Source organism: Hyperolius riggenbachi, chromosome 1, assembly GCF_040937935.1.
Source record: "Hyperolius riggenbachi isolate aHypRig1 chromosome 1, aHypRig1.pri, whole genome shotgun sequence".
In the NCBI taxonomy this organism is placed as follows: domain Eukaryota; kingdom Metazoa; phylum Chordata; class Amphibia; order Anura; family Hyperoliidae; genus Hyperolius; species Hyperolius riggenbachi.
Genome location: NC_090646.1, coordinates 386,796,201 through 386,812,076, shown reverse-complemented (window position 1 = coordinate 386,812,076; position 15,876 = coordinate 386,796,201). Strand labels below are relative to the sequence as shown.

At 44.9% G+C, this 15,876-nt stretch overlaps 1 protein-coding gene across 4 annotated transcripts in view; it reads left to right on the top strand.

Annotated features, from left to right (window-relative positions):
* ABCA1 (ATP binding cassette subfamily A member 1) overlaps positions 1–15,876 on the top strand; it is a 154,886-nt gene that overhangs the window by 117,482 nt on the left and 21,528 nt on the right. For all 4 annotated transcript variants that reach the window (XM_068234425.1, XM_068234428.1, XM_068234427.1 and 1 more), the window contains 11 exons: positions 100–224; positions 992–1,090; positions 2,456–2,645; positions 8,870–8,964; positions 9,076–9,108; positions 9,607–9,712; positions 10,957–11,031; positions 13,354–13,523; positions 14,605–14,782; positions 14,918–15,033; positions 15,181–15,325. In XM_068234425.1, coding sequence (XP_068090526.1) covers positions 100–224; positions 992–1,090; positions 2,456–2,645; positions 8,870–8,964; positions 9,076–9,108; positions 9,607–9,712; positions 10,957–11,031; positions 13,354–13,523; positions 14,605–14,782; positions 14,918–15,033; positions 15,181–15,325 — 1,332 coding nt within the window. The remainder of the gene's footprint in view (positions 1–99; positions 225–991; positions 1,091–2,455; positions 2,646–8,869; positions 8,965–9,075; positions 9,109–9,606; positions 9,713–10,956; positions 11,032–13,353; positions 13,524–14,604; positions 14,783–14,917; positions 15,034–15,180; positions 15,326–15,876) is intronic.

The following is a 15,876-nucleotide window of genomic DNA, read 5'->3' as shown; positions in this document are numbered from 1 at the left end:
GCTGCACAAAGGGCACGAACCAGTAACAGAAATGTGTTCATATCTATTACATTATACGCAGAGATTGGAAAAATAACTCATTTCTGGTTTGTTTTTCAGATTGTGCTGCCAGCTGTCTTTGTCCTGATTGCACTGATGTTTAGCCTGATTGTACCCCCTTTTGGTAAATACCCCACCCTTGAACTTCAGCCCTGGATGTACGATGAACAGTATACCTTTTTCAGGTAGGTTATATAACTGGATCAGTAAGTGTACATGAAGGGTGCTATTCATCACTCTTTCCAGCCAGACCATACATCGAAGAGTAGCAAAAGAGGCGGCAAACATACTTATTCTCTTTTAAAACAAATGTTGTGTGGGCTCCCTCGCCGTCCTCCCGGATGCTCCTTTCTACCATGGTAGCCTACTGTATTTGTGTCATTTGGGGCCAGCCTTCCTTTTCTGAGTATGCGGGTACGCTTGGAGGGGAGAGGGGGTCGGGGGGGGGGGGGGGGGTAGGCACGCACGTTGCCTTGTTACACATGTGCAGAAGAGGAGGGCTGGCCCCAAATTACAAAAATACCAGCGGGTACCACAGAAAAAACAGAGCAGCCAGGGAGGAAGGGGAGGGAGCCCCCACACCTCATGGGGCTGGAGGAAGCCCCAGGTAAGTATAAATAATGCAATGTGTACTGTCTCAAGTACACTTTCAGCAGCCACAAGTGTGGTGTAGATTTTCCTACCAGCCTATAGTAGTTAAGAAGTAAGATTAGAATCAAACAAAAACAAAGAAAGCGATCTTTCAGAGCTTCTCTTATTCGCCATTCTAATAAGCAAAACTGAAATGTGTATATTGTACAGCTTGAATGAATGATGTGTAATATTATATGCATTAGAGTACCTGGAGGGAGAATTTAATATGAATGTATCTGTGAAGAATAATATACAATATTTGCATTCCAGCAGTGCAGAGTAAGCCTTCCGTGACTTCTGTTCTGTGTGTTTTGTGCAGTAATGATGCCCCGGAGGACCCTGGTACTGAGGCTCTGTTGAATGCCTTGCTTGGAAAACCTGGATTTGGAACTGCATGCATGGATGGATATTCAGTTCCGTAAGTATGACCTTGTTCCCATTTATTATTAGAATGTGTGTCACTCCAGGGAACATTGTACTTTCTTAGCGCTATATAGAAGTATACTTACTAACCCAGAGGGCAGAACAATTTCGGTGGACTAGTGGTCAAATTATACCATGTATGAATACACCCTTAAAATCTTCCTAAAAACTGAGTGGAAAAGGGTTAACGGAAGCCTGCAGTGATAGAAATGTGGAAGATGTCATATTTATACACTTTTGAAAACACTAGTTTCCTCCTGTTCTTTTTTTTTTGTATTGTGAGCTACAAAACGGGAACAAGTATGCGGCTACTAAAGTGAGACGTGACTTGCATACTTGCAGAGAGCCACTGCCACAGCCAGTCGAGTAGCTGATTCATATAATCTGGGGAGGGCAGTGACACCCAAAATCTAAGCCGATAAATATTCTTGTTAAAGTATTACATGCAGAACTTGTTGGTGTTTATAGGGAATAAGAATTGTAGTCTATATTCCAACCATCAGAAGTTTCTTTAGGGCTCTTTTACACTATAAAACGCAGGCACCAAGACAATTTCATGCATGCGATACTGACTCATGCCTTGTGCGTCGTGGTGCGCTATAGTGCATATGACGATGGCCGCAGCACAATAGAACCCGTTGCCAAAACACATGTGTCATCTGATGAAATGTTCCCAGCCATGTTACATTGCAACACCTGGGAATGATCAGCTGTACTGTAAATAGTAACATGAAAGTCTATAGACTTTTATGTTATCATGCGGATTGCACACACACAGTGTGAAAGGTCCGAACTATTAGTTTAGCTTTCCTTCACTATCTGTTCTTTTTTTTTTGTTTCAAAACTATCTGTTCAGTTATGTCATCAGTTATGTCATCAGGAGAACTACTGGGGCAAATCTAACCAACATGGATAGAGAAAATGATTTTTTTTATCTTTCACAGTGGGAAATAGTTAAAAACTCACATTGAATTTCCTTGTCTTCTGTGATGTTGGCACCATTTAAATTCACAATGTGGGTCTTGGCAGGACAGGAATAGAGGGGAATTATCCCCAACAGAGGCATAGATAGAAAAACGTTACCCACGCTATCCAAAACTTTTTAAACTGGTTTAGTCGGTGTTGGGCCTTCAATCTGGCTTTAGTACATTAAAGTGACATTTTGGTCATTGGGACAGTCTTTCGGGGAGAGTTTCCTGCTGGGTTGTTAAAGTTTCTGGGGGAGAGTTTCTCGCCACATCTATGGCTCTCATTACTACAGCTATACCTGGGCTGTGCGAAACTCTATGCTGCTATAGCATCTGCCAGCGAGTTCATTGCTAATTGTGGATGTAGTGACCCTCTGATATGTATTTTACAGAGGCGTCACTTGCTCTGATGAAGACAGAGAATGGAGAACTCAGTTTGTCTCTGAAGCTGTAGAAGAACTTTTTCTCAATGGTAACTGGACAATGGAAAATCCCTCTCCAGCCTGCGAGTGCAGCAACGAGAATGTGAAGAAGATGCTTCCAGTCTGTCCACCTGGTGCTGGCGGGATGCCTCCATTTCAGGTATGAAGCAATCATAGTACCATGGCAGTGAATGCGTCTTTTCACTAATTATTAAAGTACACTGGATATTCTTGTATGTTTGTACTTTGTATAATTTAGATTGCAGAGGTAGTCCGTCTTACATAGACCATATAGTGAATACTGACTTTGGTATACAATTCTTACAATTGTTTAAATGGATTAGGGTAGTTTACGTTTACTTCATTTGTAAAGTTTAGACTATATTCATAAATTAGACTTCCATTGCATGTGAGGATCGTCTGTGTGATAATCTTGCAAAAATCTCTTTTCATACAGTGTCCCATAACATTATTTAGTGGTCCAACATACCAGATCACTGAACAGCTGGCATGAATGAACACTGTTGGTTGGTGTCTCCTACTCATCCCCTTTCCACACCTGTACATTAAAAAGGAATTACAGTTTGGCAGAGTGTACAATAAGAAGCTATCTTCCAACTCCTTATAATTATCCTGCTTGTCTTTACTGCAAAGTGTGTAAAAAGCACCTGCAGCTCAAAGTACAGCAAAAACTGGAAAAAGTCATGTTACATGGGGATGTCATATCCAGTATATACAGAGCTGTACAGTAAAAAAAAGCACAACATTCTGCTGCTTACAATCAATGTAGCTATCATGCATAACGGTTTGCTTAGCATTATCTTCTCAATTCTTAGATCAAAGAACAAATTATTCACTGAGCTCAGTGTGGCACAGTTCCTTTTGTAAGAGAAGTATTTTCTTCCTAATTACATTAGTGCCAGGGAAGTGTTGGAGAAGAAGAGACATTTTTAATTTAATTCTGCTTTAAACGCCTTTTCTTTGAACCTCAAGGCATGCCATTTGACTATTTTGTGGTGACTTTGAATAATTTCCTCATCATCTTCTTTTCTTAAGGTTAAATAAATTTGTTTCAAATTCAATACCTTAACTAAGGTCCCCCTTATGCCCCTCATTAGCTTAGTGGCTCTTCTCTGCACTTTTTTATTCTAGTATATACTTTTGTAGACAGATTTGATTCAAAAACAAAACTCCTATAACTTTTTTATGTAAATGACAGATGTGTATGGGACTGGTAATGTATTTGATGTATTATGCAGCATGTTTCCTAGTGAACTTTTAGTTCCTGGATTGTGTTGTCTTGCATCAAGTACATTAATCATTGCTGTTCAGAAACAACCTAATACAAACAGTATAGTTTGTCCTCCACACTGGTCACAGGCTCACTCCTCAGAACAATGTGTCCTGCCATTGCTTGTATTGACGACTACATTCAGCAGTAGTTGGGAACTACTGTCGTTTGTTCATTGACATAAAATACATGCTTGTTTACCAAAATTCATTGAGCAAAACTGTGATGTGTACATACTGAATGTTCAAAGATAACAAAGCTTACCTCATGAATGCACTAAATCACCTTACAATTGTCCTTAGATCAGCAATGCACGTATTTACAGGTCTGATGGGCAAACTAGGCACTGTGCTGGCACTAAAGAGGTGGCTTAATAGGGACACCCCTGCCCTCTTCCTCTGCCTGCTGCTTTCTGCATATTGTCAATATGAATTGTGCACAATTACTTGTTCATGTGGCTACGTTGGCCACACATGTAATCTAGGGTCCTTTTCATGGCTTTTGTATGGCATTATAATCGCTTCTTCTTTAAAGATGTCCTTGAGCATACATGTCAAACTCTGGCCCGTGGTTCAAATCTGGACCACAGAACCATCTCGGCCCTCTCTAGACTACCAAGGAAGCTATATTGGAGGAGAAGCCCTAGATTACCAAGGAAGGCACATGGGGGAGGGAAGGGGAAAGCACTGGACAACAGGGAACTGTATGGGGAGGGAAGGGCCTCTAGACACCAGGGAACTTTATAGGGGAGGGGGGCACTAGACACCAGGGAACTGTATAGGGGAGTGAGGACCACTAAACACCAGTGAACTTTAAAGGGGAGGGGGTGCATTAGACACTAGAGAACTGTAACAGGGAGGAAGGATAGGGTTCATTAGACACCAGGAAACTTTATAAGGGAGGGAAATAGCCATTAGACATTGAGGTTGGCCATGGCTTGGTCCCAGTGTTCCATTTTGGCCCACTTTGAATTTGAGATTGACACCCCTGTCCTAGGGTGTAGTATCTGCGGGAGGCAAACCTCAAGGCATCGGATCTTTTGGACGTATAGGCTCTTGAGTCTTAAATCTGGCCCTGGTAATTTACATTAATATGCCCCCTTCCCAAAGGTATCAGTGAATCCCATAATAGCCTGTTTAAATGTGCTTTCCCATGCCACTTTCTGCTAATGAATAAACATGCAATCAATTTGATTAAGTGATCGATTTATAAGGCTCTGATCTGCTGGGCATGATCATGTGAGCTAAAGTAGGAAGTGATCACAACATATCAGAACCTGCCAAAGCTTATCAAACTGACCAGGTTTCCCCATGAACTCTGCAACACACAGCTAGCAGCAGTGGCGGACACAGCCAGCAGTGGGCCCCTGTGCAAAATTGTAATTGTGGGCCCCCTATGACCTGCGGCGCGCATAGCGCGCCGCGGCAAAATATGGGCGTGGCTACAACCTGCGGCGCGCGAAGCGCGCCGCGGCAAAAATTAGTGGACAGAACCTGCGGCGCGTAGCGCCGCGGCAAAAAAATGGGCGTGGCAATGACCGGATGAGGGCGGAGCTAACTGTAACTTAAAGCGAACCCGGGGTGAGGGTTTATTTCCTTTTAACCACCCTGGCGTTCTGATAAGATCGCCAGGGCAGCTGCATGAGGGTTTTTTTTAAATTAAAAAAAAACTATTTCATGCAGCCAACTGAAAGTTGGCTGCATGAAAGCCCACTAGAGGGCGCTCCGGAGGCGTTCTTCCGATCGCCTCCGGCGCCCAGAATAAACAAGGAAGGCCGCAATGAGCGGCCTTCCTTGTTTTGCTTACACCGTCGCCATAGCGACGAGCGGAGTGACGTCATGGACGTCAGCCGACGTCCTGACGTCAGCCGCCTCCGATCCAGCCCTTAGCGCTGGCCGGAACTTTTTGTTCCGGCTACGCTGGGCTCAGGCGGCTGGGGGGACCCTCTTTCGCCGCTGCTCGCGGCGGATCGCCGCAGAGCGGCGGCGATCGGGCAGCACACGCGGCTGGCAAAGTGCCGGCTGCGTGTGCTGCACTTTATTTGGTGCAAATCGGCCCAGCAGGGCCTGAGCGCCAGCCTCCGGCGGTGATGGACGAGCTGAGCTCGTCCATACCGCCAGGATGGTTAAACAATACTAGTTGCCTGGCGGCCCTGCTGATCTATTTGGCTGCAGTAATAAACTGAATTACACCAGCAACAAGCATGCAGCTAATCTTCTCAGTTCTGACAATATTGTCAGAAACCCCTGACCTGCTGCATGCTTGTTCAGGGTCTATGGTTGAAAGAATAAGAGGCAGAGGACCAGCACGGCAGCCAGGCAACTGGTATTGCTTAAAAGGAGAGAAATATGGCAGCCTCAATATTATTCTCACCTCAGGTTCCCTTGAAAAGTGCAACGCAAAGACAGTGGGCCCAAGTTTTGGTGACCCTTTCCCCAGAAAATTCACATAATTGTGCAGGTTTTCTCAAGAAAATACACATATATGCCCAGAAAATACGTGCAATCATGTCGGCAGATATGCCCAGAAAATACGTGCAATCATGTCGGCAGATATGCCCAGAAAATATGTGCAATCAAGTCGGCAGATATGCCCAGAAAATATGTGCAATCAAGTCGGCAGATATGCCCAGAAAATACGTGCAATCAAGTCGGCAGATATGCCCAGAAAATACGTGCAATCAAGTCGGCAGATATGCCCAGAAAATACGTGCAAACAAGTCGGCAGATATGCCCAGAAAATACGTGCAAACAAGTCGGCAGATATGCCCAGAAAATACATGCAATCAAGTCGGCAGATATGCCCAGAAAATACGTGCAAACAAGTCGGCAGATATGCCCAGAAAATACGTGCAATCATGTCGGCAGATATGCCCAGAAAATACATGCAATCATGTCGGCAGATTTGCGAAGAAAATACATGCAATCATGTGGCAGACCTGCCCAGAACATACACCTGCTAATATAAATAAAACAAAAACATTTACTCACCTGCAGCAGCAGACCTCCTGTCCCAGCCTCCATCCGGCGCGCAGCTCCCATGGGTGGTTGGGTGGATAGGTAGCCTAGTGGGTGGGTGAGTGGGTGGGTGGGTTGGTAGCCTGGTTGAGTGGGTGGGTTGGTAGCCTGGTGGGTGGGTGGGTAGGTAGCCTGGTGGGTGGGTGGGTAGGTAGCCTGGTGGGTAGGTAGCCTGGTGGGTGGGTGGGTAACTAGCCCGGTAGGTAGGTAGGTAGCCCGGTGGGTGGGTAGGTAGGTAGCCTGGTGGGTGCGTGGGTAGCCGGGTGGGTGGGTAGGTAGCCTGGTGGGTGGGCTGGTAACTAGCCCGGTAGGTAGCCGGGTGGGTGGTTAGGTAGGTAGCCGGGTGGGTGGTTAGGTAGGAAGCCTGGTGGGTGGGTAGCCGGGTGGGTGGGTAGGTAGGTAGCCGGGTGGGTGGTTAGGTAGGTAGCCGGGTGGGTAGGTAGGAAGCCTGGTGGGTGGGTAGGTAGCCGGGTGGGTAGGTAGGTAGCCGGGTGGGTAGGTAGGAAGCCTGGTGGGTGGGTAGGTAGCCTGGTGGGTGGGTAGGTAGGTAGCCTGGTGGGTGGGTAGGTAGCCTGGTGGGTAGGTAGGTAGCCGGGTGGGTAGGTAGGAAGCCTGGTGGGTGGGTAGGTAGCCTGGTGGGTGGGTAGGTAGGTAGCCTGGTGGGTGGGTAGGTAACCTGGTGGGTGGGTTGGTAACTAGCCCGGTAGGTAGCCGGGTGGGTGGTTAGGTAGGTAGCCAGGTGGGTGGTTAGGTAGGTAGCCAGGTGGGTGGTTAGGTAGGTAGCCGGGTAGCCGGGTGGGTGGGTAGGTAGCCTGGTGGGTGGGTTGGTAACTAGCCCGGTAGGTAGCCGGGTGGGTGGTTAGGTAGGTAGCCGGGTGGGTGGTTAGGTAGGTAGCCGGGTAGGTAGGTAGGTAGCCGGGTGGGTAGGTAGCCGGGTGGGTAGGTAGCCGGGTGGGTGGTTAGGTAGTTGAGTGGGTGGTTAGGTAGGAAGCCTGGTGGGTGGGTAGGTAGCCGGGTGGGTAGGTAGCCGGGTGGGTGGTTAGGTAGTTGGGTGGGTGGTTAGGTAGGAAGCCTGGTGGGTGGGTAGGTAGCCGGGTGGGTAGGTAGGTAGGAAGCCTGGTGGGTGGTTAGGTAGTCGGGTGGGTAGGTAGGTAGCCGGGTGGGTAGGTAGCCGGGTGGGTAGCTATCCGGGTGGGGGGCCCGACTCCTATCCTCCCTCCCTCCCTTCCTTCCTCACCTCGGGGGGCCCCCTCCCGATATGCGCGGCGGGAGAGTGAGCGGCAAATGCAGGAAGTCTTCAGGGCTCTCCAGGCATCCGCTAGAGGCCCAGCCGCTGAGTCTCCAATATGTCTCCAACTGGAGACATATTGGAGACCAAGCGGCTGGGCCTCTAGCGGATGCCTGGAGAGCCCTTCCTGCATTTGCCGCTCGCTCGCTCTCCCGCCGCGCATATCGGGAGGGGGCCCCCGAGGTGAGGGAGGGAGGGAGGATAGGAGTCGGGGGGCCCCCGGGAATAAAATAATAAAAAAAAAAAAAAATATTAAAAAAAAAAAAAAAAAGTACTTAATGCCATGGGCCCCTGAAGAAAACGGAACTTCAGGGGCCCTCGTGCGGCGGCACGGCCTGCACGGCCGTATGTCCGCCCCTGGCTAGCAGTAATTATTAGATACATATCTGTTTATCTAGCATGCTGTCTATCAAGTCTAAACTGATCACTTCCTGCTACTTCTTTTTTGTCTATGCCACATCATTGATTAGACCTCAAGTGTAGATAATGGATGACAGATATGTGATACGGGTCTCAGATATCATATAGGCACACACAGGGATGAGCAATAATGGAGTGTTTGTAGGGAGAGACATGTGAAAGTTGCAGGAGCAGCAGACAGACAGATTTTCCATATCACTCCATGGGGGTAAAATTAATCATGCATAGTAATTGTATTGATTTAGCATATTCATTTTATCAGTTATCCTTTATATATACAGCATTTTGTTATTAAATAGATTCAGAAAACTATTCTTGCTTAGCTGGAAAAATAAATTTGCGTTTCCTTTTTACTTTTTTTCAAACAGAAGAAGCAAAACACATCAGACATCGTACAGAATCTTACAGGCAGGAACATATCAGATTACCTAGTGAAGACCTATGCACAGATTATAGGAAAAAGGTAAGAGGGTTTCCTCATTTCCTATGATTAATTTTCTTGTTAAAAAATGCTGCTTAAATTATTTATTTTCAAATTATGCTCTTTGTTAATATCTTTTTCTGTTTATTGTAGCTTGAAGAATAAAATCTGGGTAAACGAGTTTAGGTATGTTTTTCATTAATAATACTGGATTCTTTAGTATAATAAGTGAACCTCAATATTTTAAAATTAGATTACTATAAGCACTGAGGGCCCTTTCCCACTAGCTAACGTGTGCACAATTATTACCTGATTGGACTGTGGGGGATACACCTGAGGAAGGCTCCGCCCGAAATATGTAGTGTTTACATCTGCTCCAATACAGCTTATTGCTGCATACAGCCTATGAGTGCCGTGTCCTTTTTCTGTGTTTGGTTCTTGGATCTACAGGGGGGGGTGTACCTGTTGGATACTGGTCATCGGTTGACTGTATCGTTGCCGGTTTCTAACCCAAGGTTGGAGTTCTTCCTCTTACTAACGTGTGCGCAAACCGGATTTCGCATCCTATGTGCGGTCCTTCAGAACGGACGGCACAACATTTAGTGGGAAAGGAGCCTAAACAGTATTATTTTGCATTGTTAGTGTATGTGTATTATCTATTTATCTGTAATATTTGGCCTTCAGGTATGGTGGCTTCTCCTTGGGAGCGAGTAGTTCCCCAGCACTACCACCAAGCGAAGAAGTCCTGGCCTCAATCAAGCACATCAAGAAACGCCTGGTCCTGGCACAGGTACAAAACATTTGGCTTTTCTTTTTCCATTATCGTTTCCAAAGGGTATTTTTTTCTGATTGTAGGTCATTGCTGCCTAGGCGGCATGAGCAGATAAGACCCATAGGGGTTGATTCACTATAACAAATAGTGTGCCTTATCAGAGTTAACATGCCTTATCAGGGTAACATGGCAAGTGCTACGGACTTATGTCTGCTAATTGGAAATGACGAGAGCTCCACTCGTCCGGCCCAATAGGCTGCCTGTCAAGTGACAGGCAGTCTATTGGGCTTATCAATGTGCGGGGTTAATGTCCTTTAAAGTGATTGGACCCACATGGGCTCAGGGCAGGACGAGTGAAGCTCTCGTCATTGCCAATTAGCAGGCATAAGTTTGTAGCGCTCGCTGTGCTACTCTGATAAGGCATGTTAACTGCGATAAGACGTATTGACTTTGATAAGCTGTGTTAACTCTGTTAAGGCATGCTATTTGTCTTAGTGAATCAAGCCCAAATGATTTCATGTTGTGTAAAATCATTAGCACATGTAAAATGTGATATCTAAAATGTAGCCCAATTGTAATGGGTGTGCCCACACCTGCACCACAGTAATAAAAGGAGTCACAGTCCAACAATAGCAACAGAGGATCGGCCAGTGGCTTATCTGATGGGGTGCAGGCATCGCACCTGCATAAGCACTCTCCCAGTGGGTGCAAATTGCCCTGGCCTCCAGGGCCAGTGTGCCTTGAGCCTCAGTCCGTGCCATGACCATCTCATCTGACCTCCCCATAAGCAGGCTCTGTCACAGGATAAGCGAACAGTATAGGCTTATTCATCAGCGACGCTCCTCACTTCCTCAGTCGGAGGACTCCTGATTGGCCATGCATCCCCTCAGCTCCTCTCTGATTGGCCGCACGTGTTGGACGGGTCTGCACCTGCACAGTTGCAAGCTTTTACTAACTGCCGAAGCACAGAATGCTCCTGGCCACCGCAGCAGGGTCAAGGAGACGCACAAACAGGACCTCACATGTGCAGTATGCACAGTGGGGGGGTCGCAATTTGATTGCTTGCCATAGATGCTATTTTGCCTAGATATGCCTCTGAGATCGGCATCACACAAAATGTGACAGCCCGCTGTTTCGGCCACAAGGCTTTTATCAAGCTGCCCATGCCAATATTGGCTATTGATGTAAAATGTGATATTCATGGATTTTTATCCCCCATGAAAACACATATAAATAAAGATATATACGTTTGCATTTTACAGAATGGTGCTGCCAACCGATTCCTTGACAGCTTTGGGACTTTCATGAAAGGCCTGGATGCAAAAGATAATGTAAAGGTATGTACATATTTATTCTTCCTGCCAAATTTACAGCAACCAAAATATATTGTTTGTTCCTTAGGTCTTACACTACTGCTGGTGGCTAGTTAATACAATTGAAGGGGCTTCCTCGTCTAGGGTTTCAGAATTCACCTGGGCACAGAGTGGTGTGAGCAGTGCCTGTGTATTGAAAGGGGAAGTCCAGGCAGTGTTGAGGTAGAGGCAATACAAAGGGATGTGCAGTGTACACCACTCCACACTGCTTTAGGTGTTATTGGATCCTTACTAGCTTTAACCACTTCCCAGCCACCTAACGCAGGATGACGGCAGGAGAGCGGCTTTCTCGGGTCTCAGCGACGACATATGGTGTCATCTTGCGGAGAGCGAGATTTGAGGGGAACTCGCATGAGCGCAAGCTCCTGCCAGTAATCACAAAAGGCCCCAGCGATCAGCCTGCCAGCCAGCGATCAGTGCTGCCAGGCTGTTTTTTTTAGTACTAACCATTGTAATATTTATATAGCGCTGACATCTTACGGAGTGCTACACAGAGATTAGTCTTGTCACTTAACTGTCCCTCAGAGTGGCTCACAATCTTATCCCTGCCATAGCCATATGTCTATGTAAGGATAGTGTAGTGTGTGTATCTAAAGGCTCATACACATATCAGACCATAGTCTTTTGAAAATGAAAGATCACAGACCAATTTTACCCCCTTCCATGTAGTATGAGAGCCATATGTGGCCTAAAGGCTCATACACACATCAGACCATAGTCTTTGGAAAATGAAAGATCACAGACCAATTTTACCCCCTTCCATGTAGTATGAGAGCCATACCTACACAGTCTATTCTATGGAGCTGAACTCCCCATCAGACAGAAATCTTTGCAAGATGCTGCACACACAGATGCTGTACAGACACAAAAGATCAGTATCTGCAAAAGATCTGTTCCTGCAAAAGATCCGTTCCTGCAAATTGCATTCATAGTCTGAGATCTGCAGATCATCATACACACCTTGTTTAACAGACATTCATCTGCAGATCAGATCCACCAGGATGGATTTTCAGATCTGCAGATGATTGTCTGATCTGCAGATGAATGTCAGTTAAACAAGGTGTGTATGATGATCTGCAGATCCTATAGACTATGAATGCAATTTGCAGGAACGGATCTTTGGCAGGAACAGATCTTTTGCAGATACTGATCTTTTGTGTCTGTACATCATCTTTGTGTACAGCATCTGTGTGTGCAGCATCTTGCAAAGATTTTTTTGGGGGGGAGTTCAGCACCATAGAATAGACTGTGTAGGTATGGCTCTCATACTACATGGAAGGGGGTAAAATTGGTCTGTGATCTTTCATTTTCAAAAGACTATGGTCTGATGTGTGTATGTGGCCTTAGTCTAGGGCCAATTAACCACCCTGGCGTTCTATTAAGGCTGCATGAGGGTTTTTTTTAAATAAAAAAAAAACTATTTCATGCAGCCAACTGAAAGTTGGCTGCATGAAAGCCCACTAGATGGCGCTCCGGAGGCGTTCTTCTGATCGCCTCCGGCGGCCAAAAGTAACACGGAAGGCCGCAATGAGCAGCCTTCCGTGTTTGGCTTCTCCTGTCGCCATGGCGACGAGCGGAGTGACGTCATGGACGTCAGCCGACGTCCTGACGTCAGCCGCCTCCGATCCAGCCCTTAGCGCTGGCCGGAACTATTTGTTCCGGCTGCGCAGGGCTCAGGCGGCTGGGGGGACTCTCTTTCGCCGCTGCTCGCGGCGGATCGCCGCAGAGCGGCAGCGATCGGGCAGCACACGCGGCTGGCAAAGTGCCGGCTGCGTGTGCTGCTCTTTATTTGATCAAAATCGGCCCAGCAGGGCCTGAGCGGCACCCTCTGGCGGTAATGGACGAGCTGAGCTCGTCCATACCGCTAAGGTGGTTAAAGGAAAAGCCAATTAACTAATCTGTATATATATATATATATATATATATATATATATATATATATATATATATATATATATATATATATATATATATTTACAAAATGTAGGTCTTTTTTGATTCATTAAAAAATAAAAATAGCAGCCACAATCAGATAGCACCAAAAGAAATCTCTATTTGTGAGAAGAAATGGAGGTAAAATTCATTTGGGTGCTAAGTTTTATGACCGAGCAATAAACCATTAAAAGTTGTGAAGTGCCAAATTGTAAAAAAAATGGCCTGGTTACTAGGAGGGGTATAAACCTGTGGTCCTCAAGATATTAAAATGATGTTTGTTCCTGTGATTGAAATTAGTTTTCAACTATACTTGAATGGCGTCAATTCAGCTTTGTTGTTATGTTATTACAGGTGTGGTTTAACAACAAAGGCTGGCATGCTATTACATCTTTTCTGAATGTGATGAACAATGCCATCCTACGCTCCAAGCTACCTGAGGGAATGGACCCTACCAAGTATGGAATCACAGCCTACAACCACCCCTTAAATCTCACTAAGGAACAGCTATCGGAGGTTGCACTGTGAGTACTAAGCCACAGGACATATGCTTTGCAGACTACCTGCTGTAACCACAGATATACAATATTTAACACGTAGCGCACCTTAACATTCCTGAGTACTATTCAGCCACTCAGTAGTATTTTTCTCTTGGTACTTTATTACAAAAGTCTTAAAATGTGTTTCAAATAGTTTTTAAAGCTAAACTCATTTCCAGTTTAGTTTTACACAGGAGAGTGAGCAGTAGAGTGTTGTTCTGCGTTAGCCATCAGTAAAAGCAGGATGATACCATTTATTGGCAAACTTAGAGATAAATAAAAAGCAAGCTTTTGGCTAATAATAAGCCTTTATCAGATTTGATTCCTGCAGGAGTGTGAGAAGAATATAGAAGCTACAGTGTAAAAAATGGAAACTGGCTGCAATGCTGATCTTTTGGCTTCATTAATCTGATTCACACATCTGGGACAAGCATGCAACTAATGAAAACAGTTGGGAATAACTCTATGCACACTTGTTCTGAGATAGTTACTCAGAAGGAATTATATTTTAGGAGCTTGTGGTTCACAAGTGTAGCTTAACAGAGTAAAAAATGCATATCATTTACAGTGTGTTTAACTGTTTAGCCTGTTCTGGACCTACATAGTTCTACGTCCTGCAGGTGGCTCTCAGTCTCTGACAGAACATAGATTTCAACAATTCACCGCTGCGCACTCATGCTGTTCTAATTGCTTCCGCTGCTCTGGCTCCACTGCAGCCGACTCAATCAACTGTCCTAGTCACAGCTGAGCTCTGTATGCTGGTCAGGAGCTAATTTAACTGGCTCCTGACCCCGTGATTACTGTAATCTCAGGGAAAGGATGGCTCTGGTCCTTAAGGGGCCAGAACTGTATGGTCCCAAAAGGGTTAGTTTTTTTTAACTTTAGAGCCATCTTTGCCCTATTTTTACACTGTGATTACTGTGATTGGCTTACAGTCATCACGGGGTCAGGTGCAAATTAATTTGGGCCAGAACTGTCCGGTAAAAGGTTAATTTTTTTTTAACATGGTATGAATGAAATCTCTGGATGGTACATGAAGTAATTAATGATTTATGTCTTCCTCCAGGATGACCACATCAGTGGATGTCTTAGTCTCCATCTGTGTCATATTCGCCATGTCGTTTGTGCCGGCCAGTTTTGTGGTGTTCCTGATCCAGGAGAGAGTAAGCAAGGCCAAGCACATGCAGTGCATCAGTGGAGTCAAGCCAGTTATCTATTGGTTGGCCAACTTTGTCTGGGATATGGTAAGACATTTAAAAAAATCACTACTAACTGCTATGTGTAGTTAACAGGGCCATATAAATTGGGGTGACATTTTAGTAATGTATTATTGTGTTTTTTATACTTGAAATATAATTTATTTATATTTTTTCTTGCAGTGTAATTACATAGTCCCAGCTACCCTGGTCATTATAATATTCATCTGTTTCCAGCAAGACTCCTATGTATCTTCTTCCAATCTGCCTGTCTTGGCCCTTTTACTATTACTTTACGGGTAAGATATTGGCTTTGGTGGTTTCTATTCTCCTTGTATTACTTTTTTAGATGTGTTGAAACCATTTAGTGAAACTGAAAATAACCACATTTGATGTGACCATTCCTTGACAGCATAACTCATACAATATACGGTTTAATTTTACAGGTGGTCTATAACACCACTGATGTACCCAGCTTCCTTTTTTTTCAAGATCCCCAGCACAGCCTATGTTGTCCTGACGAGTGTAAATCTTTTCATTGGGATCAATGGCAGTGTAGCCACATTTGTACTTGAACTATTTACCAACAATGTAAGTATTTTATGATCAGCTATGGTATTTTTAACTTGCAATAAAGAGGAACTCTGACCTTCTGCTTCTAGAATATCCCCCATACACATTCTTGACCCCCCTCGTCTTCTGTTTGCTGCAAAATTAAAATTAAATAAATCTACATATAGCTTAACATCAGTCAAAATATCCTGATGGCATTATTATTCTAGCCCCACTATCCTCCTTTAAGCGTGACTAGGGAGGTTGCTAGACTACACTTCCCATGAGCACTAGCACCTAGCTGGCAATGCATAATCCAAATGATTGACATCAATTTATAAATTTACTAGCCCTCAAGAATATGATTAGTGTGTGACTACCATTGTCATCTAAATACAGGAAGTGTGGCTAAGCTGTTTTTTTTCTTGTGCAGAAGAATAAAACGGTATCTTTATTTAAATAAATATATGGATGAAACATGTTCCTCTTTAATATGCATTTTTTTAGTAACTGTTTTATGCCTATTGGGGTTATTTTGTGTGTATGGCATGGTCAGGTCTAAGTTACTAAAGTGTTTTTTTTTTTTTTAA